The sequence below is a fragment of the Perissodus microlepis genome, chromosome 14, assembly GCF_051167445.1.
Source record: "Perissodus microlepis isolate ML-2025 ecotype Zambia chromosome 14, ASM5116744v1, whole genome shotgun sequence".
Lineage (NCBI taxonomy): Eukaryota > Metazoa > Chordata > Actinopteri > Cichliformes > Cichlidae > Perissodus > Perissodus microlepis.
The window spans coordinates 11,701,681-11,726,415 of NC_140474.1; the positions used below are offsets into that span (position 1 = coordinate 11,701,681).

The window sequence follows — 24,735 nt, forward strand, 5'->3', positions numbered from 1 at the left end:
TCATATGTGATATATTTAGTGAGAATGCCTATTCTATCACACGTTATTATAAAGCGTTTGCGTTGATTTTTGGCTTCTTTGACAAGCCGTACTTAAAAAAAAACTACTTCCGTCTTTAGGGTTGTGTTGTTGTCATGGCGCCGTTTCAAACTGTTGAGAAGCTTAATTTAAAATTTAAGAGATTAACGAGGTCCTGTATTTTAATTATGCTTCAGTTAGCCACTCGGTGCGTATAGCTGACTTATAATTCATATACAGAAAGTGGAAGAACTGATTATTAACGACGGCGAAGTGCCTGAATTTAGTTTCTGGATTGGATTAACTTTATGTTAGCAAAATTAGCTCCCATTAGCATAACATTTAGTATTGTTTGCTACAGTGACAACTGTTTTTCGCTGTAATGACTGCACAATCCCTGCAAAGTGGTCCCGGGATTTTCTCAGGAAAGCAGAGCGAAGAGAGAGACTGGGTTGCTTTAGGATCAACCAGAAATGTTCACAGCCGCAGCGGTTTAACGGCTGGGATCTCCCATACCAAGGTAAACAGCACTGAAAGTCTGATAATATTCATCTATCTTTATTATATGCAGTTCATCTTTGCATGTACACAATTTGAAATGGAAAAGCTAAGGCCACATACTAGTGATACATACACAGACCTGGAGCTGGTTGATTGAGATCAGCTGGTCCTAGAGTGCAGCACAATGTCAACAATAAATCTGAATATTACAGTCCTGAAAGTCATAATATTTATCGCTACAAGGAGTAGAGGCAGTGAAGGTAGAGACGTTTAAATACCCGGGATCAACCATTCAAAGTAATGAAAAAGAGGTGGAGACGCGAGTGAAGTGTTTGTGATAATACTCTTTCTCTCTTCATTTTTAAGATTTTTCTAAGACTTCAGTTTGAAGCATATCACTATGTTCATATCACAATGTTTGTAAATAGCTTGGTGTCAAAGTAAAGCGCCTCAGTGAAGTTTACCAGAGATTCATGTGCTGTTTTTAGTTGGATTCAATTTCAATTCAATTCAGTTTTATTTATATAGCGCCAAATCACAACAACAGTCGCCTCAAGGCGCTTTATATTGTAGACCCTACAATAATACATACAGAGAAAAACCCCAACAATCATATGACCCCCTATAAGCAAGCGCTTTGGTGAAAGTGGGAAGGAAAAATTCAATTTTAACAGGACAAAACCTCAGGCAGAACCAGGCTCAGGGAGGGGCGGCCATCTGCTGCCACCGGTTGGGGTGAGAGAAGGAAGACCGGACAAAAGACATGCTCTGTAAGAGAGACAGAGATTAAAAACTAGTGTGATTCAATGCAGGGAGGTCTGTTAACACATGGTGAGTGAGAAAGGTGACTGAAAGGAAATGCTAAATGCATCATGGGAATCCTCCAGCAGCCTGCACCTATTGCAAAGGGAGGATTCAGGGTCACGTTATCCAGTCCTACCTATATGCTTTAGCAAAAAAGAAATAATATGGTACTATAAAATTAATTAATTCATTTCATTTGAGCATCAAGCTAAGGCTTTATTCATTAGGATTTACAGGAAGGTTTACAAGATGGTAGTGAGACCTGGAGATGGTTGCACTAGAATTAGGCGCATTTTCTGAATATTTGAATGCCATCTAATACACATATTATACATATAGGCTCAAATATATACATACACCCCCACTAACATTTGGTTAAGTGTCCCATAGATGATTTTGATAGCCATCCACAAGCCTCTGGCATTATTCTGTCTAAATAATTGTTCATTCTTCTTGATAAAATTGGTAGAGTTCATTTAAATTGGTTAGTTTCCTGGCATGAGCCTACACAGTCCACAAATATTCATCAGGGTAAGGTCACAGCTTTGGGAAGACCATTCGAAAAGCTTAGTTAGCCTGTTTTATCCTTTGTAAAATCAGGTTTGATGTGTGTTTGAGATCATGGTCCTGTTCAACATCCAGTTGTATCCAAGTTTCAACAATCTAGCTTTCGCACAAAAAGGATGTTATTATTATTCCATCTGCTCATCTGTTGAAAGAAATCATTAAAAGCCCCAAATTACTACGACATTTATATGATATGGTATACTTTATCGTATGAATCTCATGGTAATTCTGGTTCCATGACACCCCTAATGATTGTATGTATCCTTCTGACCACAACTATATGCAATGACACCATTTCCTAAATACCTGTTATTGATAAATATATCTGATTGGGTCTAATCATAATGACTGATTATACCAGATAAAACTGACTTCTGTCTTGCACACCACAGCTGCTGTTCAATGACACCGTCCCCGCAAGTACTAGAAACCGTGCCTCACATGTCGGCCTGCCTGCCCCCATTGTGATAGAGCGACTGCTGCCTGTATCAGAAGTTAAGGAAAATGTGGACAGCGCCAGAAGCTCTTTCAGCTTCACCACACTCTCTGAGGAGAGGCTTCAGGCAGCTGTTAAGCAGGCCAAGCGAGATCTAAGACGAAGGCGCCTTGAATCGCTGACAAAATTATCGGCCAAACCTTCTCAGGAGGCCTCACTCTTTGAAACAAGTGATGTAGAACTCCGTCAGGTAATTTAATTACTTTTTTGTCTATAATAACATTCTTGTTTATATAATATGAAATTAATTGTTTGTGCCTGTTTAGCAAATGAAGTTTATTTCCTCTCTTTATAGGAGTTTGCAGCAAGTCCAAGTAAGATGATGTCAAAAGCATCCAGTCCAAAAGAGAAGGTGACTGTAGCTGGAGCCAAACGACACACATCCCAGAAACATCCTATTTCATCCATGCCTCGAATGGGCCGCTCACCCCCAACCAGAGACCCTGGCCTTAGGCAGGTAGAAGGAGACAAAGAGGCACCTTTAAGCCACGAGATCCACAGGCTGCAAAATGAGCTGGAAGTGTATATTCAGAAAGTGGAAGAGCTGGCTAACAGAGGTAGCCCACAAGACACCTATAACTTGAAATGCATGGAGTGTAATCATAATTTTGGAACCCATTGCAATGATCGCACTTTTCCTATGATTTCACTACCAATGCATGATGCTGATAAATAACACACAATGTTTTTTTAAACAACAGGGGAGAAAATACAGGAGTCATTAGAACCTGAAGAGGAAAACAAGTTGGAGATACGCAGACAGAAACAGGCAGCTCGCTCAGCTCGTATTATTTATGTTCTGCAGCAACGGGTACTTAAATTTCTATTGAATGCCATTAAATGTTTGTCACTGGATTTCCTTTTGCTCTGCTCCTCTAGACAATGTTCTCTCAAATTATTTAACAGGTAAAAGAGATACAAGAAGATATAGAAAAACTACGAAGCCAGAAAATGTGGGATGCTAAAAAGGTGAGAAGAAAGTCAGTGACTTCGTGGCTCTCCCCTCTGCCTCAACCACTCGCGGCAGATGGCCACCCCTCCTGAGCTCGGTTCTGCCGAAGGTTTCTTATTGTTAAAAGGGAGTTTTTCCTTCCCACTGTCACCAAGTGCTTACTCATGGGGTCGGGGGGGGGGGCATCTGATTGTTTTATCTATTATCTTTATAATTTTTTAAAATTTGTTTTATTTATTTGTTATTGTAGGGTCTTTACCTTACATTATGAGGGTCCTGAGGCGAATGTTGTAATTTGGCACTATATAAATAAAATTGAATTAAATGAGTAAAATCAGTCGTGTCTGATTTTTGATTTTTTTTTTTTTTTTATGAAGCATTTTTTGTTAGAAAAAAGTTGACATTTCTGTTCTTAATTTATTTGCATTCTCTTTTACTTTCAGTCCATGGCGATAAACAGGCTTGCAGCTGCACATCGTGGGGCACTGAGGGCTTTACAGGTTTTTATCCATCAACTCTCTGATCTGTCTCAAAGCAAAGTGCCTCCTTATTCCAAAGAACTGGGGCAGCTGATTCGCCAGCTCTCTTTGTGCTCAGCTAAAGTTGAAGTGGACCAGGGCTCAGCTGTGCCTGAGACGGCCCTTGACATCCTGCAGAAACTAGAGGTAAGGATCACGATGTAACCGCTGTATTCACAGAGTGATGTGTGTTTTCCTAGTGTAGACTTGGCTCCTGGACAATGCAAAAACAATCAGCAGAAAGAAGCTCAATGTGGCAACCCAGTGCAGTATTGTATTGGTCCCGACTTTAAACCTACTTTCTTATTTTACTTAATAAAGGCAAATATTCATGCATAAATTCAAACTAACTGCAGTGCAGGTTTAGCAGAGCATTACAAGAACAGATTCTGTATCTGCTGCTGTTTCTAGGTCACAGATCAAAGTAGCAATAAGATTTTAATATGCCTAAATGATATGATTTCTCCAGATGCATCATATATTTTTATTACATGTTATTTTCTTTGTTACATTGTTTATTTGTGATATTACTGTAAACATAGATGACTTGTGCTGCAGGATTAATCAATATTTAGTGGAATTTGTCTAAAAGTAAAACTTATTTTAGGAAAATATATATTTTTTGAATTGAGTGAATAATCTCAGGCTTTGCTGTCACTTCATTTTTAATAGACTTTGGATTCTGCTCTCAGTAAACAAGAGATGCTCATAAAGATGCAGGCTCAAGCATGCCTTCCGCAAAGGAAATCTCCTCATCGCAGCAAGTCTCCTACGACTGCACCCAGGCGTCCCAAACTGCAAGGAATTGCTCGAGGTCCTTGCAAAGCAAAAAATCCCAGAAGAGGCCTCCATGGTGAGCACTGTTTACTTGCTTTGTGTATTTATTAATGCAGACTTCATGGGTGTTGTTTAATGACTATCATTTCAAATTAAGACCTACTTGTTGATAGAGGCCTGCTGACGAAGGACAAACCATTTGCTCTCCTATGTATATAAAAGCCCTCCAAGGGCTTCTGTGCGGTTGTCTTGGGGCCTCCCACTGTGCGTAAATTGCTGTACCCAGGCTTAAAATTGATCAGGGAGCCAGGAAGTGATAGGAAAACAAGATTTAAAGTGCAGAACTCTGGCATTTGGTCCCCTGCTGTTTAGTATATGAGCAGTTAAGTCCTGCTGGGTATTATTGGGCTGAGAGGCAGTGATGATATAAACACCTAGAGTGAGCCTCATCTGCAGTCTAGATCTCCCTAGAAACCTGAACCTAAACCACACATCCACCTGGCTGTCAAGAGTGCAAGCAAATTCTGTAATTGGTGGTGTTGTCTGCTCCCATCAGGGTTCAACTTCATTGAATTGTACTAAAAGGGATAAAGAATCTTGTTTGGTTTTGACTTTTATTTAGTTTGAACTTAAATAAATTAAGATCAAAACAAATAAATTGTTTAACTTTTTATTTTTGTCAGCAGATAAGAGAATGGCCTCCCAGAAACCCAAAACTACTCAACAGCCCCTCAATAGAAGAGAGGTGCTGCGGTCTGGCCTAGAGAGCCTCGTCCAGCAGAGGGAGCTGCAGAGACGATCCCAGACCAATACTAACAGCAGAAAAGAGCTGCCCTCTCAGAGAAAAGCAGCTGAAACAATAAAGGTTCTGGGCTTGTACTGAACTCAGTATTTCACAAGACACAGAGAACGCTTAATAACATGTTATTAGCAACATGATTTGTTGTTTGATATCATACCCTGTGAAAACATATATTTATTAATTTTTTTTACCAATGATCAGACGTAACCAATGTGAGGTTAATGTGAACTAATAATTAAATATTTATTTTCTATTTTTATTATAGCATAATCAGATGCAAGATGCAGGCTTCCAGCAGCCTACAGTCTCCTCTCGGCTCAGAGTGAACCAGCTCCCTCAAAAAGAGCACTCTGTGCCCTGGATACCTACATCCCCTCACTCTCCTCCTCCACAACGGTGAGTCTGTTATCTCTCTGTGCAGTCCTCGGCTCACTCGATGATTAATGTCATTATGTAAGGATTGTAGATTGTATTCAATGTTACTGGTAAAGTGCAGCACATACCATATGCACCAAATTTTTCATTTTTCATTGATGACAGTTGCTTATAAGGAAAAGCTGAAAAAAAAAGTAATTTGGTAAATATAGTATAAGAGATGTAAGTGTCAAAATAAAAAATGCTCTTTCGCTTTCCATTGAGTTGTTTAATATAGCATCTTTCTGTTTACATTTTTTAACCCATTCATCATTCTCTGCTATCAGCAGATCCCCACAAAGGGGAAGACCAGAGCCTCGTTGTCTCTTTTCTCCAGTGAAATCCTCACCAGACCCTCCAAAGCAGAGGCCTGGAGGTAGTTTGGCAACTGAGCCAGGCCTAAGCTCACAAAGGAAGAAAGAAGCTCAGAATGAAGCATTAAGGTGACCCTTACCTCCCAAAGTTTTTTTTTAACCTTATTTTAAATACACGGGTTGGCAGTAATCGGGAACAATAGGGAAATAAAATGTGAAAGTTAATCTCTCTTCCATCAGCTCTCCTCTGTCCTAAGCTCGCTCTCTGCAGATGATCACACTCTTCTTGTGCCCATTGCAGAAGCTATGTGTAAGCTGGTTGGTTTAGTTTAGAAAAAGGCCTAATTACTCTTGCTTTCATGATAACAGTCTGAGATGTTACATATAAAATCAAAGCTTTGAACCATAAATTACACATCCTTCATGGCTGTTCTTACAGTGATAGTGGAAAAAAGGCAAACACTTGGCTCCCCTATGAGCAGGACCTGTGACCATAATATTAGATATAAATGTGTTTTGATAAGTCTGTTTTCCTGTTACTGTGGTGCGTTGCAGGCCAGAGGCAGCTGTTGCTAGTGAGGGACCGTCAACTTTTCCTGCAATATTTTCCAACACTGGCTCAGGCTTTCTTCTCTCTAGGGATGCAGATGCACTAGTGATCTGCATGTGCATCTGCACTTTTTGACTCTCTGAAAGGACCTCTGATTGGCCAGAATCTAATATAATTGGCTAGGTTTTCTTAAAACCTGATAATGGAGCCCAACTAATATGCAGAAGTTATGTTAGGAATTTTTGCCTGATGGTGAAAAATCTGCCTGTCCCAGCTTTTATCGCTTCTACTTATTAAAAATATCTTTTTTCAGATTACCTTGTAATCTGTGTCATTTCTGCTTCTCACATTAGATTATCTGTCATAGCAAAATGCCACATGGGTGGAATCTAGGAAAAAGGAACATTAATGAGAACATTCGGAGAGCCATTTCTAACCTTTATGTCAGACCCCACTTGCTGAGAGCCAGAGGCAATACTCTGATTCTAATTCAAAGTTAATTCTTTCCAATAAATTAATCTAGGTGCCAGCTAGATTGAGGCCATTTCTCTTTTTGAGTGATTAATAGTTTGCCTATTTTATAAGCACCTCATTGATTGAGTGTTCCACATATGTCTCCGTTTAATCAAATCTTAATTACTGCAGTTGTGCTTTCTTATTAATCAGTGGCTATTAGCGTGATTAAAGATGAGGATTATAAATTATTTATGTGCAAAGCTTCTTTGAGCTTACATTTTGCTTCATTTGATGATTGCCTGGGTGATGCAGGAAAGCTTGGCTAGATAAGATCACTGCGCAGAGACTGCAAGAGCTGAACCAGCTGAGTAAAGAAGAGGCTGAACGCATTCAGAGATTAAGGTACAGTACTAATAAAATTATTGTTTTAGCAGACTTGGATCCAAGGTAATGAAGGCTTAAAGTCATGGTGAATATTAATCTAGCCAAAAAAAAATTTTATTTCATGTGCCCCCTAATTGCAACCTCTGCAGACACTATGGGATAATAACAAACTCCCTCTGACCGAAATAAAAGGGATTAATTAATGACATAAAAAAGTAAGTCCAGTGTGTATATATAGCGATATATGCACTTGCCCTTTAACCTTTGTAAATACTTGGCATTTATGCTATTTAAGAAGAAAATAAAACATTTCCCACTCGGTTCATTGTGCTCACAATCAAAGGAGCATTTACTCTGGGAATTACAACATGGGCAACATTATCTACTGACAACAGAACAAAACAATGAGTGGAAAATAATGCAGACTGTGATTGCAGCGCATCCATTCAGCACCAAGGAGAGCATATGTTCCTATAGACCGCTGTGTATTTGTTAATTAGTCACTGGAGAGCCCAACTTTAAAAGGCTGGCAACAAAACACAATGTGCACAGAGCAAAGTCAACACTTAATTACACTACTGTGAATGTGTGGGTTAACGCTACTGTGTTCTCTGTCACAAAGACGTGTAGGCCTGCTCTTTATTTACTCACCTTGTCAAGAGGGGAATACCACTGCAGGAAACATGTAATGTTAATTAAGAACACATGCAGCCTCTATAGTTTTATGGGTTACATAACATTAACAAATTTGCACATAGTGTGTTACATGGAAAGTTGAATGAAAATTCACCATTATTAAAGATCTGTTTTGCCTGTGTGTTATACCCATGGCAGGTTCTTTTTTGTTTGTTTGTTTGTTTGTTTTTGTTTTAAAGCTAAAGAAAGCTGCAGAAAAGTGTTAAAGTGTTTAAATTAGATGTATAACGAGTCACTATATCTGATTTTTTTCCTCCTGCCACTGTGACAAGTAAAAGCACTAAACTGCTTCACTTGTTTACAGGTGATAAGTTGGACACAATAGACATCAATACAATCAACAGGCTGCATTTTGAATAAAATGCTTATGTCACACTTAGTGAGTCTTTTATGCTTCCAACTGCTCTCAGCTGGTGAAACTCTTAACTGGCATGTCAGCCTTTAAAAATTATAACCAGAAGACATTCAATATAATGCCAGCAAAGAGTTTGACAGTTTTGACCTTATATGCCGATTATAATTACAGATTAATGTGAATAATTTAAAAAACACTGAGCCTGATGACTATTTCTATTGTGTGTGAATACATTTGGCCATCAATGATAATGATTGATAGTGATGATTAATTAATTCTCTCATGCATTTCCAGTAATGTGAATGTTTTATTCGACTCAAACGGATAGTTATTTTAAAATCTTGGCAGAAAGTTTTTTGTTTCTTAATCAGAGAAATTCAATCTTTTTAATTAATTCTGAACCCAAGGTGGGCTAAAATTCCAAATATATTTTTAACTATACTTTATGTAAATACTTTTTTTTAATTTTTTTTTTATTTTGTGTCTTGAAGTTAAAGCAGCTCAGCTTCAGAACTTCTGTGACAGCTTGCAGTGTGGGTGTGTTTTGGTTCACAGGTCTGAAGTCGTCTCGCCAACTCAGTGGGCTGAGAGAGCTGAGCAGAAGGCCAGAGAGAGAATTCAGCCCCTTCTGGATGAAGCCCAGGTAGGAGGAATTATCTGCTGTCCAGCTAGTGCCAGATTTTCTTCCTTTTATAAACCTCCTAAAGACAAGGGAGACAGTTGTTGCATGTGAATGATTAAATAAATCTAAGTTTGTGTGTATGCGTGTGTTTGGCTTCAGATTTGCCTCGTAAAATAAACTGAGATTTTTATTGTGCCTTCAGCAAATTGGTGAGTCCAGGAACAACAGAATGAACTCTCCACTGAGGAGTCGAGTGCCTGAACAGGCTGTAGAGAGGGTGAGCTTCACTACAGGAGATTTGACATTTAAGTTTATCATGGCAATGATTTAAAAACTGTGCAGCTAAACTCAGAACACTTGTATTTTTTTTGTTTGTTTTTTGTAATTATTGCCATTTACAGGCAGAAGAAAGTGCTGAGCAGCTGAGCGAAGAGCTGCTGGACGATTTGTTAGAGGACACCGCCCGGGTGGCGTGGACAGTTAGGACAGACAGACAGCTGCAGGGCATGGCCCAGGACAGGCTGCAGGCCCCAACCCTGGAGAGCATGCTGCTTCGTATGGAGGAGATACAGGTGAGAGGGACCCACCAGTGAAAGGTCACTATGGAACTTGAAAGGTCACTGGTTACTGGTTTAGTGTTTATAATGAGCTGTTATGACAGCTGTGGTCTGCGTCTGCATACTGATGCATTTTCCAGACTTGATTACACTGTTCAATTTGTTTGAAAAGGCTCTTTGTCAGTAGGATGCTGTGTTTATAGAATCTGGTTCTCTGTGTCTCTGACAGCGGGATCAGGAGGAAGTGAGGAGACGGTTTGCTTCTATCACCTATTCAGACCCTCTTTACTTGAAACAACCAGGACCAGCAGGTAAAAAAAAAAAGAAGAAGCCAAAAACAGACGATTTCTGCACTTAAACAAAAATGTTATCTGCAAGTGCAAAGCCTAGAAAGTTATTTCCCAGACCTTTCCTGTAGGTGGAGACAGTGCTACAACTGAAAAGGCCAGATGAATACTTGTCATTCACGCTGTATGCTGTTGTCCTTTTGTCTTTCTATCTGTCTGCTCCTTGCTCCACCCATCCCTCTTAACATTTCCCCCTTCTTTTGCTTTCTCTCTCTTCTTCTCAGGATCCCAGTCCCATGCCCCCAGCTCCAGGCCAGCCTCTCCTCAGCCAATTAGGCTCACAAATCCAGTGCTGAAGCAGACCTCTGCAGCGGATATTGTCCTTGAGAAACCTGTCGAGACTGGGTGGGTTTCTCTGTCTTTCCCCCTTTACTGCACCTAAGTCATTTCTATGTCTCATCTTTAGCTGACGGCTTCCATTCATTGCTGTTTAATTCGTCTTGAAAAGTCAGTAGGGAAATTTTGGAGTGTTCTCAGAATATTAACTGGAGCCCAATATTAAGGTTTGACCTATTTAACTCCGTTTCCAATCATTTGAGCTGAAATTATAGGTCTTAGCCTCAATAATCGGTCATCATAGCTCATTCAATGCTCCTGATTGCACAAAATTATGATATACTCCCTTTTTTTAACAAATGCAAATATGTAAATGGTGGATTTTAATTACTTGGAAAGTATCAGGTGACTTTTAATGAAATCTTATGAGACAAATTACATATCAAATTACCTTTAATGACTTGCTTTAGTTGCTGATGCTGTAATGAAGAGAAACAAACGGCATCTTCCACAGGAAGTAATTCAGTGCTGGTTTAATTGCACCTCTAGACTCAATGACAAGGAAGTGGTTAATGTTCTTTTTTTCCCAGCTATACACATTTAGTCTTTTTCCACATGACGTGTGTGCCCTGTAATCACTGTTCCACTGGGAGTCCTTACTCATCCTGCAAAACTCACTTGGTGGCTACTGTACCCAGGGCAGACTCTATTCCTGACTCTGGCAGCAGACTCCACAGGGAGACCCTCCACTGCCCAGGGCTTTAGCTGCAGCTGCTATACTGCTTAAATTAACGAGGAACTTGGAAGGAAAGAGAAAAGAGACTGGAAGGGACTAGAAGTTGTTGACACAGACAAGCCAGCAGGATACCTTTAACAAATTCAAGCTGCAAACATTAGCAAATTAAAGTCTGTCAGTCTTCAACTGCCTCGGGTTCACTTCACTTGATGGAAACTTTGCCTTAAGAGCCACTTTGCTTTGCACTTTGTTTAACTGTTCGTAATGCATCTATCAAGCAATAACTCAGTTCTCTGGCAAACATAACACAGGTGCTTTTTTAAGAGGTATCCTTTTTTTAATTAGCTGTTCAATTTTAGAGGCATCAAGCCTTCCAGCTTCTTAACGGGGACAGTCATTTGATAACTGCTAGGTCATTTGTTCTGAAACACCTTGAATCACTGTAGCTCAGAACAGACCCGTCTGCAGCACTTTCATCCTCAGTCTGAATTACAGCTCCTCTAAAAAGTGCTGGCAGCCCACTGGACCTTTTATGTGTTTTGTTTTGGTTGACACATTAAATCACAGTGGATGTGATTGGTGTTTGTTTTTTTGTTTTGGATTTTTTTTGACATGGATCAATAGAAAAACACTTTGATTTGAAAGCAAGTACTAATCTTAGTAAACAAGTTGACTAGAATGCTTATGAATAAAAGAAGACACAAGGTGATTGTGTGTATTGAGCCCCTTGAGTTATTATCACAAGATAAATAGTAATTCGGTTGTGCTGTGTATTCAGAAAAAGGGACGATTGTACCATAACAAAACAGTTGGTGATAATTGAATTAAATTTAAATTCACATAGATATCAGTGAATAATTGATCGGCTCAGTATTTCAGCTTTTTGCAAGGCATGTTTTATCTGTATTTACTTGTTTTTTTGTTTGAAAGCATTTGAAATTTCTTGGTCATGCTTAGAGAAAAATGCAGCTGGTTTCTGTTGGTACACAGATCGATTAAGTCTCTTAGTGAAATCAGTGAGGTTGACAGAGAAATTCAGCAGCACAGGGGGTGGGTAGCTTCGCTGTCTGCTGAGTCACACATGCCATCACAGAATCCTTTTTTTTTTTTTTTTTAACCATAAGATGCTCATCAACTTATCTAGTCCAATAATGGCAGTAAGACGAGACTGATGGTGGTCGTGCCATTGACTCTTGCATGCGTAGTACTATTGTACTCATTTGCATATGAAAAAAGGATTCTATATATTGTCCCCATTCTCTATTCTCTAAATGAAGCATGACCCAGCCTGTTCAGCACTTACTCCATGACTACTGCACTATCTAACTTGCGAAAGAATAAACCTCCCTGCAAGACACTCTGACAGATTGTTTGTTTGTTTTCTTTCTAAAGTGCAAGAAGGAACTTGTTGTCCACCTACAGCGTCTCTTTTTTCACAGTGCTTTGTCCCCCTTAGAAGTAATAAAGTTGGAAGTAGGGAGTCGTTCGGTGTGAGATGGGGAGTGAAATTGTGTTTATTAGGCACATTGTTTTACAGAGCTGTCTTTGGGGGACACAGAGTTGCTTCGTAAAATGAACTGAGCTGTAAGGGAGATGCTTTGGCTACCTGTGCTGAAGGATAAAGAGGCCCAGGTGCCACATAGTGCAACACATACCAGCACAGATGAAGGGATGAAAAGCTAATGCGGAAGCAAACCACCAAGGATGCTTTATAAGTTAAAAAGCCTCGCCTTATGTTGTTGCAGTCTATACGCTAAATTTAACTGTTGTTGCTTTATAACTTTAGGTTATGTCAGATTGTGTGCGCAGCAGCCCTTTGTATAATAATCACAACTACAACTGCCAAGTAGTTCACCTCTCTCACCAAAATGATCAGGTCTTGAGAAATAATGGCAATTCTAAAACTGATGCCAGAGAGCAGCAGGTCATCCCACTGGTTGCTCTCTAAGGAGCATCATTTTCCAGACATTTAGGAAAGTTATTTTGATAAGCAGCTTTTCACAACTGCAGCTCTTTCCTGTTGCTTCCGCAGCTCTCGGATCAAAACCTGTGGTTAAAAATGTGGTTTGTTTTTCGTGCTGATGTGGGATTGTGTTAATCCTCTGTCAGTGTTGACTGTCCTGGTGTTCAGTGTAGCAGAATGGTGAGGTTTAATTTGGGAACGGGAAAATGAGCAAAGAGCTCATCATGTGTGTTGTCTCAGCCCTGAGTTGTTGTTTACAGCCCACATTTTTCAGTCCTGAGAGACACATCAGGCGACATGCTCGTCATTTTGTGCCTCACACACATATTTATACACACCATGGGGGAAAAAACATGCCACGGAAATAAAGCTGCATAATTTTCTCAGTGTGACTATCACTGGAGGCTTCTTTGGTGCTATTGTTTGATAGCTAAGAGGGACATTGTCACATGGTATCGGTTATCGGTTTCCTGATTTTTGTATTAAGTAAGCTGGTTTTCTGTAAGCAATGAGCCAAGGAAGGTGAGGATTGATCGGGAGTTTTCAAAAGAATACTAACTGAAAGAATAAAATAGTTTTATATTTAGTGAGTGCTGCTACTCTGTTCTTTTCTTTTAATCTATGCTGACTATAGTCGGGGTTACTTTTTAGTAATGACAGGAGAAGCCAGAGGGTCTTAACACTTCCATTGACTCTCACCAGGCGTAACGCTGCCTTTGTCACGCTAAATACTCTTTCCAAAACAGCACGCGCTTCTTACCTTGCGTGTCTATGTTCAGGTGCCTGTGTGAGCGCTGTCAAACAACCACGGAGACAATCTTTTAACACATCAGCAGAGCAGCAGATAAGATTTATGTATCCATGGTGAGGAGCCCAAACCTCAGTCTCCTCTATCCCCCCTACAGCTCCATCAGCTGGTCAAGCAAATCAATAAAAAGATAAGAAGCTCACTCAGAAAAATTCAAAACCGTGCATTTATTTTATTTATTTATTTCACACTGCTCTCTCCCACCTTTTTCCTCTGTGGCTACAGTTGTCCCCTCCTGTATTTCGTCACTTTGTAACCTGGTGGATTTGTAGTTGTGATGTCTTCTAAGTTCTGCACCCACATTTAAATCAGTCCAGTGCAATATTATAAAGGAGATTTTCTTTTTGGAATATTGAGGATTTCTGGGGTTTTTTGTTGTTTTTTCCCCCCCCCCCAGTATCCTCCACCTGTTTCTTTCCACACTGATCTTCCCCGCTGTCACTGAGGCTTCATTGAGCCTCGCTTGAATCACCCCCTTACTATCTCTCAGCCACTTGTGGTTTTATCTGACTCAGCTTCAGTCCAGCTTGCATCCCTTTTGATATATCACATATGGCACCGTCCTGTGCCAGGTCCCATCTTTGCCAGACTCTGCGTGGCTTTAGCTTTTGTTGAGAAATGAGAAGACAAACCTGAGGTGATCGCGCTAATGGCTAATGCTGCATGCTTGTTTGGGTTTGTGTAAATCCCGTGTGCAGGCCAAGTTGCAGGTGCTACAACGTGATGGACAGAGGATGTTTGGTTAGTGTTTCAGCATTTTGGTACTTGTATGCACTAGCCAAACAGAAATGTACACAGAGTTGTGAAAGCACAGATTTTGAAATGAAGGTTCATCATGGATGTCTCATTCAGTTTCGAGTGAATTTCATAGGGCACAATAGAGTAACAAACTATTACTAAGAATTTGTCATGATATTTAATTTGCAAATCTTTTTCTCAGCACTCATATCACCTTTTCACAGATTGTTATGCAAGACCAATCTTGCTTTGCAGATGGTCTTTTGTGCCAAAGTATCTGAATGGTTTTCATTCACAGAAAACACAGGCTGGTCTATTTTCTTTTCAGAAGCGTGGGAGCCATTGCGACTTTAAAAATAAGCGAGTTTGCAGGGTACAGAATTGTTGTTTTTCCCGTCAAACAGTAAATTGACCCATTTCAGACTGGAAGCATGGTTCGCTGTGCTGGCACTTTGATATTTATGGCCACCCCATGGGTTGCAGCCCCAATAGTCAACACTGAAACAAGTTTAGCTGAGGCCCAGGGAGCACAATAGAGAGGCACTTTGCTTTGGAGCTGCTGCAACACTAAATATAGCACAGTGAGCGCCATTGCAAGAGCCAGGCTGATTTGTCAAAGCAGAGAGGATTATAAAGCCAGACCACGGCGATGCCCAGCTGAGCCCCTGCTCATTCTGAGCAAGGGGCAAGCAAGAGAGCTGCTTGCACTCTGACACCTCTCCTAAATTCATCATCTACACCCTCACGTCAGGCACGGCGAGAGTTTGTGTTCTACCGCAGAGTTACCTTTTCTCCACATAAACATCTCTTAGAGGTCATCTGCTCATCGTGTTGCTTTTTCAATGGGATTCTCACTCTTTCTATAATATTATGAGGTTTTTACCTGCCCTAAAGTGCCTTTAAAATGATATAAAACTGAATTGAACTGAAAATACAATTTTGAGATATTGAAAAAATATGTTTCTTGGTCTCACCTTCTGAGCATCGCCTTGTTTTTCCCACATTCGCAGCTTCCTGTGTGAGAACAGCCTGACAGAGGAGGCATCCCAAGATGAGCAGCATCCTGCAAACAACACCATGTTCCCTGGCCCTCTGGAGGGAAGCAAGGCGCCTGTTATCTCAGTGCCAGGCAGCATGCTGAGAGGCATTCGGCAGTATCGAGAAGACTATGAGGCTTACCTGCGCGCTGTGGCTCATGAGGCTGTGGGCAGCTTCGACCCCTGGGCCGTTGCAGACGGGTATAAAACTGATTGTTTTAATAATGACTTAAGCTAATGAGACATGTGCATAAACATGATCAGGGAATTTTGTTTGCACTGGCTGATTGCCACCAGTGTTTGAAGTATGCATTGCAGTTATGATCTGTCTCAGTCATCGGGATAGTCTAAAGTGCTTGAGTTTAAGACAACTGCAGTTGTATTTTTAGATTTTTAAAGACGTTTCACCTTTCATCTGAGAGGCTTTTTCAGTTATAAAAGCTGATAGGGAGTCTCAGGAATTTACCTCTTAGTGGGGTTGTCACACTGAAGGTGAGAGTCACTGACCCACCTTGTCATTATGTGAGTGATTAGAGTCACGTGAGCCAAGGTGTCAATTCGCTGCTCCACCCTAACATCACATGAGTCATTATGGTCACATGGGTCAAGGTGTGAGTGGGGCTTGTATGGTCTGGGGAGGGATCTCAATACAGTGCTATAGATAAAGATTTTTATAAGCTCCCTCAACCGCTCGAGCCTTCTTGTTTTGTGTTTAGCTTAAGCTTAAAGGTAAATATGTAAGATGACAGTATAGGATAAAAACAGCTTGAAACATTTACATTTAACACCTGTGACATTACATGTGTGCATAGATCTCCACTAGTGCTACCTTTGCTTTGTATATTGGATGGCACAGTGCAGTGGTTAGCCTTGTTTTTTTCACAGCAAGAGAGTCCAGAGTTCAAATTCACTGACCATCTGGGTCCTTTCTGTGTGGGTTATTTCTAGATACTCTGTTTGCTGCCCAAAGACATGCATGTTAGGTTAATTAGTGATTGATTAATTGGTTGTAAAATACTGCATGCTCACATCTACAGCTATGTTTGTGTTTCTCTCTGTGTTAGCCCTGCAGTAGACTAGCAAACTGTCTAGGGTGTACCCCAGCATTTGTACTGTGACAGCCGGGATAGCCTCCAGCCCTCCCGCGACCCTGAATTGGACATGCTGTTAAGAAAATAGATATCTGGACATTATGTCTTGTGTTGCACTCATCTCCTTCTGCGTTAGCATGCTAATCTGCTATTGCTGGCCCTTCTGCTATGTCACTTTGTACCATAGGATGTGAGAGCAAGTCAGTCTGTGCTCAGTCCAACATGAGAGACAAAGTAGCAGTGCTGCCCAGTTAGATTTTTCTTTGCCATGGCCTAACATTCTGACCTCTTTACAGTCATTTTGAACACAATCAGTGAATGAAATTGTGAACGCAGCGAGATTCATTTGCTATAAGACTGATGGAGAGCAGGAGATCCTGTTGTGCGTGCTTTACTGTGTTTCTGCTTCCTTTGACACAAATTACGAAGTTACCTTCCTTGGCCACCACACAGGCAACAAGGGGATTGCATTATGGATGTTGGTTGATTTCTGTCCTGTACCAATGTCCGATGATGACAGACATAAACACTGGTTGTGAAGTTACAGCTTCCTCTCTCAGAATAAGTTATCCTTCTAAATGCACATTAAGTGTTCATGTATATCTTTATTAAGGGGCATTAGCTCTCAGCAGGACCTTTTTCAGTGTTCAGTTTCATCTAGAACGCCCTCAAACAATGACATTTTCCACCTAATATAACTATTTGCTATGAATGAGTCTCTTCCACGCTGCAGCAGTTTCAGAGTGAAATATGAGGTTTTTTTTAGTTGTCCTACACATTAATGATATGACATGCTTAGTGTTTGTAACTAGAACCACGCTGAAGCAGATCTGTCCTTTCTGTTATTTATTTTGTCCCTGGATGCGATTGATGGACACTGTGCACTGCAGGAGGCGCTCACTCAGAGAGGATCATGCAGAGTTTATGGTTAGCATAGTGCGCCTCTGTTGTTCGCCGCCGGTCTTCTCTCCCACTCACAAACTTACATACTTGACAGGCCGCTGCTGGTGCAACGCTGGCTTCGTGCCATCATTGTGAACATATTGAACTTATGCGTTTAATATATGAGTTCTAAACTTCTGAAATCCTCTTTCCTCAGCGTCACAGACTTGCGTGGGATACCAAACAGCTCGATAAACTGTCTTTCTTAAGTTTAGATCTGAAAAACTGTCCAGTCCCACCCATGGGATCTGGCTGACTGTGTCACTGGCTCATTATCAGTTTCACATCAAAAAGCCAAAGTTTTTAAGACATGAATCTGTACTTAGAAAAAACAACAACAAGATATTGCGTGAGAAACCATCCAATTATCTCAGTGTTTTTGGAGACGGAGAAGGCAGACGTATAGACTAGTATGACCCCTGCTGCTCTGACACAGCGCAGAAAGCTTTCTGTGTGATGAGATGGTAATGAGCAGCCCTGTGCTGCTGTGGAGCCTTACCACCTGGAGGATCTCATTCATTCTGTCTGCTAACAGACTGATTGCAAGATAGAAAGACGTCAGCACTGCCAAAACAGCTATTTGAATTTCTTTATGCATGTAAATAAAACTTAGTAGTAGGGTCCTAGGATCCTAGTTCACTTTGTATGAATCTGCTTTTTTATTTTTATTTTCATACATTAGCATAAACGGTACGCTGTGCAGGTACTGGTGTGTTAAATATAAAGATAACTTGGAGTAATTCAGAAGGGCAAGCACGGTTCCTTGTATATTGATGTTAATGATATTTTATAATGCCTGTTCCCAAACCACAGCGGCACATTCTTCTCTGGGTTTCTCTCACTATATGGTGCTGTGAGCAAACTGTTCTTGTCATGACCCTTTAAAGGAACAGGGAGTTCAAAAACACACAATTACTCTGATAGTTTTGTTGCACTGACGTTTCAGTGGATATGTGAGAGTGTTTCCCATTTTCCCTCATCCTCTATGTCCCTGCCTCAGTCTCTCTGTGTGTGTGTGTGTGTGTGTGTGTGTGTGTGTGTGTGTGTGTGTGTGTGTGTGTGTGTGTGTGTGTGTGTGTGTGTGTGTGTGTGTGTGTGTGTGTGTGTGGGGTTTTTTTTGTGTGTGTGTGTGCTGACCCAGATAATGATCAAACACTGAAATTTAGCTTGGTGCTGCACACAGTTCACGAGGCTTCAGAGTTATTTTGCTCTGTTTTATGTTTTTAAACGAAGTTTTGCATGTGCACCTCTTAAAAAACAGATACCGCATTTGTGCAGAGAAACCAGCTTTAATTTGACCTTCTGCATTTTTGAAGATAATGACGCAAGACTGATGATTTACATTTACTTTGAAATTATAACCACTGTGCACAAAGGACATGTTTCAAATGATTTGCATTTTCCATTGTTTTCAGGTCCACTGACCTTTTTATTTTGCATGTCTTTCAAAATTTCTAGCCTAAAATCTTGTGAGAAGACCAAAAATAGCAGGAGCAGTAGCAACATAAGTACCATTGTCATATGTGATTTGTTTTGATGCCACAAATGAATTCTACCAAATTGAAGCGTATACATTTTCAAATTTTAGAAGACTTTTTTAATACAGGTTATATATGATTTAAGGAAAATAGCCATGTTTTCTAACATCTGCACCTCTTATCGTCTCACAGCTTGGCTGACGAGTTGCTGTCGGAGGCTCTGGCTGATGTGGCAGCAGAGTTTCAGGATGTCGTGGAGGAGTATGCTGAGGCCGTCTTCACCTCTGAGTTCCTGCAGCCAATCCGGTCGCCACCCGCTTCAGCCGCATCTTTGGCCGGACAATAGGATGCTGCAGCATTATGGATGCAGCATTATCTTTAAAACCTTTGATATTATGTTTGCTGTGGATGGAAATTTTTACCTTGTCAAACCCTGGACTACTATTATTTATTATTTTTATATAGAGTTTTGTATGTTTTAAAATCAGATATTTTATTTTTGAAAGTTTTTATTTATTTGATCTTAGACAAAGGCCTGAAAACACGTTTATAGATAACTTCTGCAATGACACAATATGATTTTATTTTACTGGGATCACAGATTTTATTGTAAAGCTCGGCAGAAGAGATTGTTGAGTTACACAGGGAGCATTAGTCACATTACTTCTTTTGGTCCATCTGTATCTGTGTTTGCGTACCTCTGGGAAAGTTAGTTTAGTGTAGATAAGCTTAGAAAGACCATTAGAACATTACAGAGGATTATAAGATTACAGCCGTCCCCTTGCACTTGGTCTAAATCTCCCTGAGGATTACTCACACTTATTATTTTCACATTGGCATATGGAAATAAATTAATTGCATACGGTTTCCACCAAACTGATGTAGGAAGCCAAGGACATGGTGCGCTTAAGGTCTTGTAAATTGATTTTTCATTCATTTTAATGTCTAAATAAAGGGTCTCAGCACAGAAAAAATACTTCCCTCTAAATTTAATGTGTTATCCCTGTAATCTCTGTCCACTCTGAGGGTTGGACCACATGAAAGGAAAGTGATAAGGGTGTGGTTAGGGATTTATTTTCCTTTTCAGGGTTTTGAACTTGGTTGAGAACTATTTTAATAATTCTCTTTTCTGTGCTTTTCTTTCTTAATTGTGGTAAAATGTGTAGCACAAATTAAACAGGACAAACTTGACAGGCTGAGAAAATGTCTGAGTCCCTTGAGAGCAACATGAAAGCCAGGCAGATAGAGCAATGGGGGCACATGCAGATGCTGCACTGGCCTGTGGGGACCAGCCTTTGATTGGGGACATACAGTGACTGAATGAATTAGCTCACACGGAATCAGCTGCCCCGTATTTCCTCTCAGGCTGTGTTGTGTGTTTTTGTGTGTGCGTGTTTGTGTATATGAGGGCGTCAGAATGCATGCAAGCTTTAACAGCCTCATGCACAGTGCACATTTCCCCTTTGCAATCTCTGATAAATACAAACTGGTACGTTCAATGTGAGGGAGGTGTTGCTGTCTTTGCATAGGTATAAGGAAGGCAGGTAGCTCTGACATGCGACTGGGAAACATCAAAGACCATAAAATAATGAGTTGATTTATGATTATTTTTAGCTTTTATAGCTCAGGAGACGTTTAAAAGACAAATCAGTGTATATTTGCTTTGTCAGCACTACTTGACATCAGGGAGCAGCTTAGAAAATCTTCCAGTAAGACCAAACTGTTTTGATCTTTCAGGCTTTACTGTGGTTGACTTGGATGTCTTTGATTTTTCAGCGTTAATGCTGTAACCACCATGCACAAACATATTACTGTGGAAAGACCAGAATTAGAACAGTTTTGCTCAGATTCGACCTTGCCACCGGTCAGCGCTGACTCATTATCAGAACACTGACTGCAATATATTCACGTTCGCAGGGGCACTTTGGCATGCAGGTGCGTTAAAGTTGCTTTGTGGCAGTCGGGTCTGTTTTGCTCAGTGTTTACAACAGATGGATCCTTGCTTGTTAGTCATGTTTGCTCCTCTCGGGGGATATTCTGTCGAAGACGAAGTATCTGAGGGATGATTTCTGCTGAGATGCTGGCCATCACTGAGCAGTCTGTCGCGCAGACACCACCATCGTTTGCATTCTCATATTTTCCCCTTTTTTTCAGACCATTTTGAGACGCAATTGGCCATCTGAGATCTCATTAAATACATGACTGAAGGGAAGCATCTGTCACGGCTTTGCATTGTTGGGATTAATAATACCTCTCAGATTGAATTGTTTGTTATGTAGTTATTATATGAATCGAGTCCTTGCAGAGAGCCAACTATACTCACAATGATGGCTCATGAGATAGAAATGATTATCTGTCAAGCTCAATACACGTGCGTACAAGGCAGAGTGAACATGTTGGAGTTATTTAGAAAAACTATATATTCTTCATTTATTTTTTATTAATGTAAGATACAGTTGAGTATAGGCCGACATACAGAATAGCTCACTTCAGCAGGAGGAGCAGCACGACCTTTCTTTGATATCATGGTTGATCAAAGGGTGGGAGAAGTAGTAATGCTCTCCACTTGAAGTCGCAATACCACAGCGTAAAAATGTTCCATTATTAAGTAAAAGCCCTGCTTTCAAATGTGCAAAATATATTCAGGAGAAACTACAGATAAACAAAACGTAGCCTGTAGAACAAATTAAAAGTGAAAGCATTCAATGCATAATGGTTTTACAGAAACTGGTGTTTTCAATTTTCATGGTTGATGCATGAATATGTTAGCAGCATGTTGCTGTAGGTGGTTAAAGTGTAATAATACTATAGCAAGTTAGAAGACTTTTGATAAGAATTTAATATCATTTGCAAAGGTTAAATAATAAGGTAGCCTTAAATGTACTTACAGGAAGTAGACGTAAGTCAGTTTGCACCCCAGTGTAATTTACTCAGGTTACAATTATAAATATGTTCACTACATTAAAAATCTATTCATAATACCTATAATAGTTGTTTTATATGAATAATGAACAATGAAACTGTGGAGTGTTTTTACTGTTATACCTGAACTCCAGAAGAAGAAAATATGAATTGGATGCTTAATTGGAAAGCAGGTAAAGCTTGTTTCCTTGAGATTTCACAGCAAATGAAGCAGACATGATATCGGCAGCTGATTAAAAGTGTTGAATTTATATTTAATAGCTTTTTACTCTCATTACAGTTATGTTGCTTTCTCCAGTGCATACCTCCACTTCTCCAGGATTTCTTTCACTGACTCCCTACAGATCACATTGTCATCTGTGAACCATGGACACTCCTGCATCCTCATCAGTCAACCTGTCCATCAACATTGCATGGAAGGATATAAGTCTCTTATTTAAAAAAAAACAAAAAAAAACCAAACCCTTTGTAACCAAGGAGTAAAAATACTATTCCTAAGCTTGAATTGTATTTTGTTCCTTTCCTATTTTAAGTCATTTTCTTTTTTTCTTTGTAAGTTTTAATTATGTCTTAATTTATTATTTTCATAACTTTAAAGTGATGTGCCCTGTAGGCCATGTCTCCTTTAAAATATAGATTTTAATGACAAGAGACTTGCTGGTTAAACAACAGTTCAGTTCTCTTCTAAACCTCCAATTCATTCCTATTGGATCACAGTACTTCTCTAAAGCTGCTAATATGATAAAGAGGACAAAAGGGTCACAGCAACAGTGAATTGTAGGGTTAAACAGTAGAATAGTAAGTATATCTGCATGTGTGTGAAACAGCAAGCCACATCATCAAACAGCACATTAGGGTAAAAACAGCCAGCTGACAACTTCACCTTGCGTGAGAGTGCTGTGACATACAGCACGGTGCCTTTCCTTCCATAAGGTTGCTGGATTATTTTTTAAAGACAGAAAAGAACAACAAATCTGCACCTTGGGTGTTAAATTCAGTTTGCTGACTGCCTGCACTGTAGTTTGTGAGTCTTTTAACGGCTCCCAGAAAGCTTAATGCTGCTGAGACAGTTCTTTCATCCATTTTTCAAAACCCCTGCAGTGTTTGTACCAACAAAAACATTTAGTGTGATTGAGTTTCTTTCTGCCTTTACTTTGTAAGACTTTAGCCATGTTTACAATGAATTCTCAGTGCCTAGACTGGCCCAGAATTGCCTCAGAGATCTGTTTTGTTTTTGTTTTTTTATAATTGTATGGTTCAGTAAAATATTTCTTACTGAATATTGACATCAAATAACATCAAAAGCCACTGTTGAGAAGCAAAGTGCTGCTTTGAGTTGTGTCTCCAATGGCATGAAGAGAATTCTTCTTACAAAAGAAATTCACATAATTCAATTAGCCTTTCTTTTCCTCTTGGATCCAGGCAGTGCTGCCATTTGGTGTAATCAGAGCTATCTGTCTTCCTGTCTTCCTGGCCTTAAGGCTTTTCCCTATTAGTTTTCCTTAGTAGGGATTGCAACTCACTGTTCTACACCAGAAGTGTATTGGTATTGGCTTCCATGATAAATACAAATTGGCTGTGTGTATTCCTAGTAGAGTCTGGTAATGTAGAATGTCTGGCTGTCTTATTCCAGGGTGATGGTTCGGCCATCACCATTTCCCCCATCAATATTCATTTGTGTGGACGTGACTGCCGATTGATGCCACAACCAGACCATCCTTACGGGACTGTGTAAGCTCATGTGTGGTCACATATGTGGATGCGAGTGTTGAAAACAGCAGGTGTTACTGTGACCACTTGCTGCTTAATGTGCACCATAAAGAAACGTGAGGGAAGCTATTCTGCAGCTATTCGGGTCAAGTATTGCAGGACTGGAGGTTGAAATAAGCGTAGAAATGAATTAGAGGAATCCATTAGGTGAAGCATCTGTGAGATTAAACCAGATCTCACAACCGGATTTAAAGGATTTAAAGCTGCTGAGAGAAATGTGGTTCATGTGCTTCACCCATGTGCTTTGTTTTGATGGTTGGTTGTATTTTGAAGCACTTCTCAAAGCCCAAAAGATTTGCTTCTCTGCCTGAGTGACTGCCCAAGCTGACCGACCAATCTGGCATCTGCTGCTTTGTGATGGATGGTTTAAAGGGGTGCTGGCTCTCCCCCCTCCATCCTGTTTCACTGCGCCCCCATGCTCTTCTTCTTTATGCCACGTTTTCCATATCAAAATTTCTATTTTAATTTATTTATTTTTGCTTGCAGCCAAACTCTATACAGCAAAACCAGATTGTATGACACTGCAGAAAGACTTTAATCTACTTTACATTTAATATTCTGTGTATTTTTTTCTACTCTTTCATTAAAGCTGTGCCTTGTTCTTTTTTAAATCGGACTTTTGGGACCCCAGCACACAAATGCAGCAACCTTTCTTACAGAGTATGTGTAATTTCTGCAAAGGCTTCTGGCATGATAGATTAAATAAAACTGATTTAAACTGCCTTGGCTAATTAAATGTGTCGTCCCAGTGACAATATAGCTGGTAAACTGCTTTTTCATTACGGCTCCAGGCATGAGAAAAGCAATGGACCAGCTGCTTTTTAGGTCTCCATTTAGGGTCTTC

The 24,735-nt window shown here is 40.1% G+C and overlaps 1 protein-coding gene across 4 annotated transcripts; it reads left to right on the plus strand.

The window, feature by feature from the left end:
- The first annotated feature begins 88 nt into the window (after positions 1 to 88).
- kiaa0753 (KIAA0753 ortholog) lies at positions 89 to 24,571 on the plus strand. 4 transcript variants are annotated; one of them, XM_084951474.1, is made up of 18 exons: positions 89 to 538; positions 2,283 to 2,576; positions 2,682 to 2,943; positions 3,088 to 3,197; positions 3,293 to 3,355; positions 3,782 to 4,003; positions 4,529 to 4,709; positions 5,317 to 5,498; positions 5,701 to 5,831; positions 6,137 to 6,292; positions 7,482 to 7,571; positions 9,160 to 9,247; positions 9,429 to 9,503; positions 9,628 to 9,798; positions 10,013 to 10,094; positions 10,355 to 10,475; positions 15,662 to 15,889; positions 19,392 to 24,571. In XM_084951474.1, exons 1-18 carry the CDS (start codon positions 401 to 403, stop codon positions 19,543 to 19,545), a joined length of 2,748 nt encoding a protein of 915 aa, XP_084807600.1. In that variant the 5' UTR covers positions 89 to 400; the 3' UTR covers positions 19,546 to 24,571. The 4 variants fall into 4 exon arrangements, with proteins under 4 accessions (XP_084807600.1, XP_084807601.1, XP_084807602.1 ...); XM_084951475.1 differs by having other exon boundaries at positions 90 to 538; positions 6,140 to 6,292; XM_084951476.1 differs by having other exon boundaries at positions 90 to 538; positions 5,320 to 5,498.
- Positions 24,572 to 24,735: the final 164 nt, after the last annotated feature.